Genomic DNA, 1,910 nt, shown 5'->3' on the forward strand with positions numbered 1-1,910 from the left:
TGTATATATATGTGTGTGTGTGTGTGAGCGTGCGTGGGAACGGGGCCTTATTATGTATATAATATATATATTTTTTAGCTTTTTTGGGGCATGCTGGCGACTAGCAGCCTGCTTGCAGCTACGGGAGGATGAGTGGGAGGGATGTGTGGTCAGAGAGAGGGTGTGTGTGTGTAGTGTGTGTGTGCGCGCGAGCATGTGTGGTGTGTGTGTAGAGAGAGAGAGAGAGAGAGAGAGAGAGAGAGAGAGAGAGAGAGAGAGAGAGGAATGGGGTGAGGTGGTGAGGTGGTGAGGGAGGAAGAGGATGAGGTGGGTGTGTGTGTGTGGATAAGAGAGAGAGAGAGAGAGAGAGCATCTTATCTGCTATGTGGGTTGGAGCCGTAAACGGCTGAGAGCGAGAGAGAGAGAGAGAGAGAGAGAGAGAGAGAGAGAGGAGAGAGAGAGAGAGAGAGAGAGAGAGAGAGAGAGAGAGAGAGAGATGAGATGGCGGAGGTCCGCGCCTTGTGGGCCGCCGACAAGAGAGCCAGGGAAGGGGGGGGGGGGGGGGGGGGGGGGGGATTTTATCTTCTTGTCTTGCATGGTGTCTCAAGGACGAGAGGAGGGAGAGAGTCAATGGGGTGGGGAGAGAGGGAAAGGGGATGTGTAGCGGGCCATGGGAGGGAGAGTGAGGCCGAGGGAAGGGTGAGGCGAGCGCATGGGGAAGAGAGAGGGAATATTTTCGGGCTATTGGGTTGCATAGAGAGGGAGGGAGGGAGTGTGAGAGGGGGCATGGTGTGTGTGTATGTAAGAATACGGGAGAGAGAGTGTTCGTATGCAGCTGTGGGCTCGACACAGCGGGAGCGCGAGAGAGAAAGCGAGAGAAGGGGTGGGTGCTTGAGGCCGCTCCTGGCCGAGGGTGGCCAGTAAGGGGAGGGGATCATTGGGGTAAACATGGTGTGGGTAAGAGAGAGAGAATATTCAGCCTCTCGTAGGCAACAAGGGAGATAGAGAGAGAAAATGGCCGGGCCACCTGCATGGGCTGTGATGAACAGCGCCGGGCCACATGCGGGCATGTGTCCGCCTTGTTGGCTGTGAGAGAGAGAGAGAGAGAGAGAGAGAGAGAGAGAGAGAGAGAGAGAGAGAGAGAGAGAGAGAGAGAGAGAGAGAGAGAGAGAGAGAGAGAGAGAGAGAGAGAGAGAGAGGTTGAAATGGATGAGGGAGAGAGAGCTTTTTGTCGAGAAGAGAGAGAGGGGAAGCGGGAGGTGCGTAGGGCATATGAGATATATATATATATATATATATATATATTACTCGATGCCCGTAGGGCCTTTGCTCGGAGGGAGGGGAAGAGAGCTAGATCAAGGGGGGGACGAGATGGAGAGAGAGAGATAGTGAAAGAGAGAGAGAGAGAATTAGGACGGCCCGCCAGGGAAATAGAACAAGAGGGAGAGAGAGAGAGATGGCGGCCTGCTAGGGTGGGGTATGGACGAGCTAGGGCCATGAGGTTTGCCAAGGCATTACCGAGCCTTCCAACGGTGTCGCCAAGGCTCCGGCACAGGAAAAAATAAACCTTTTTCTTTTTTTTCTTTGATTTCCAAAATCGGCTATCATTAGCCCTCCCCTTTTGGCTAGAGGCATTCATGTCTCTAGCCCTCCCCTTTTGACTAGAGGCATTCATGTCTCTAGCCCTGCCTCTGATTCTTCTTCAGCTGAGTTGTAGGAGCCGATATCGAGTTGCCTTCAAAACTAGCCATTCCATTTGGCCATTGGTGAGATCTCTGGGATATTCATGAATCTGTAACAGGTCGATTGATAGCCTGTTCCTTGAAATAGTGTCGGTTGATTAAACGGGAATCCCATGGCTTCCAGAACTTTGTGACAGTGTCCTCCTGGATCCCAAGTGAAAAATGGGATCATTGTTTGCAGTGTCCGAA

At 52.6% G+C, this 1,910-nt stretch overlaps 1 protein-coding gene across 1 annotated transcript; it reads right to left on the bottom strand.

The window, feature by feature from the left end:
• Positions 1-360: 360 nt before the first annotated feature.
• LOC147418422 (uncharacterized) lies at positions 361-1,477 on the bottom strand. The gene is made up of 2 exons (XM_086507107.1): positions 1,067-1,477; positions 361-564 (listed from the first exon to the last, which is right to left on the bottom strand). The coding sequence occupies exons 1-2, from the start codon at positions 1,475-1,477 to the stop codon at positions 361-363; spliced, it is 615 nt and encodes a 204-aa protein (XP_086363233.1).
• Positions 1,478-1,910: the final 433 nt, after the last annotated feature.

This window comes from Adiantum capillus-veneris, chromosome 30 (genome assembly GCF_014529385.1).
Source record: "Adiantum capillus-veneris isolate H3 chromosome 30, ASM1452938v2, whole genome shotgun sequence".
Classification (NCBI taxonomy): Eukaryota; Viridiplantae; Streptophyta; class Polypodiopsida; order Polypodiales; family Pteridaceae; genus Adiantum; species Adiantum capillus-veneris.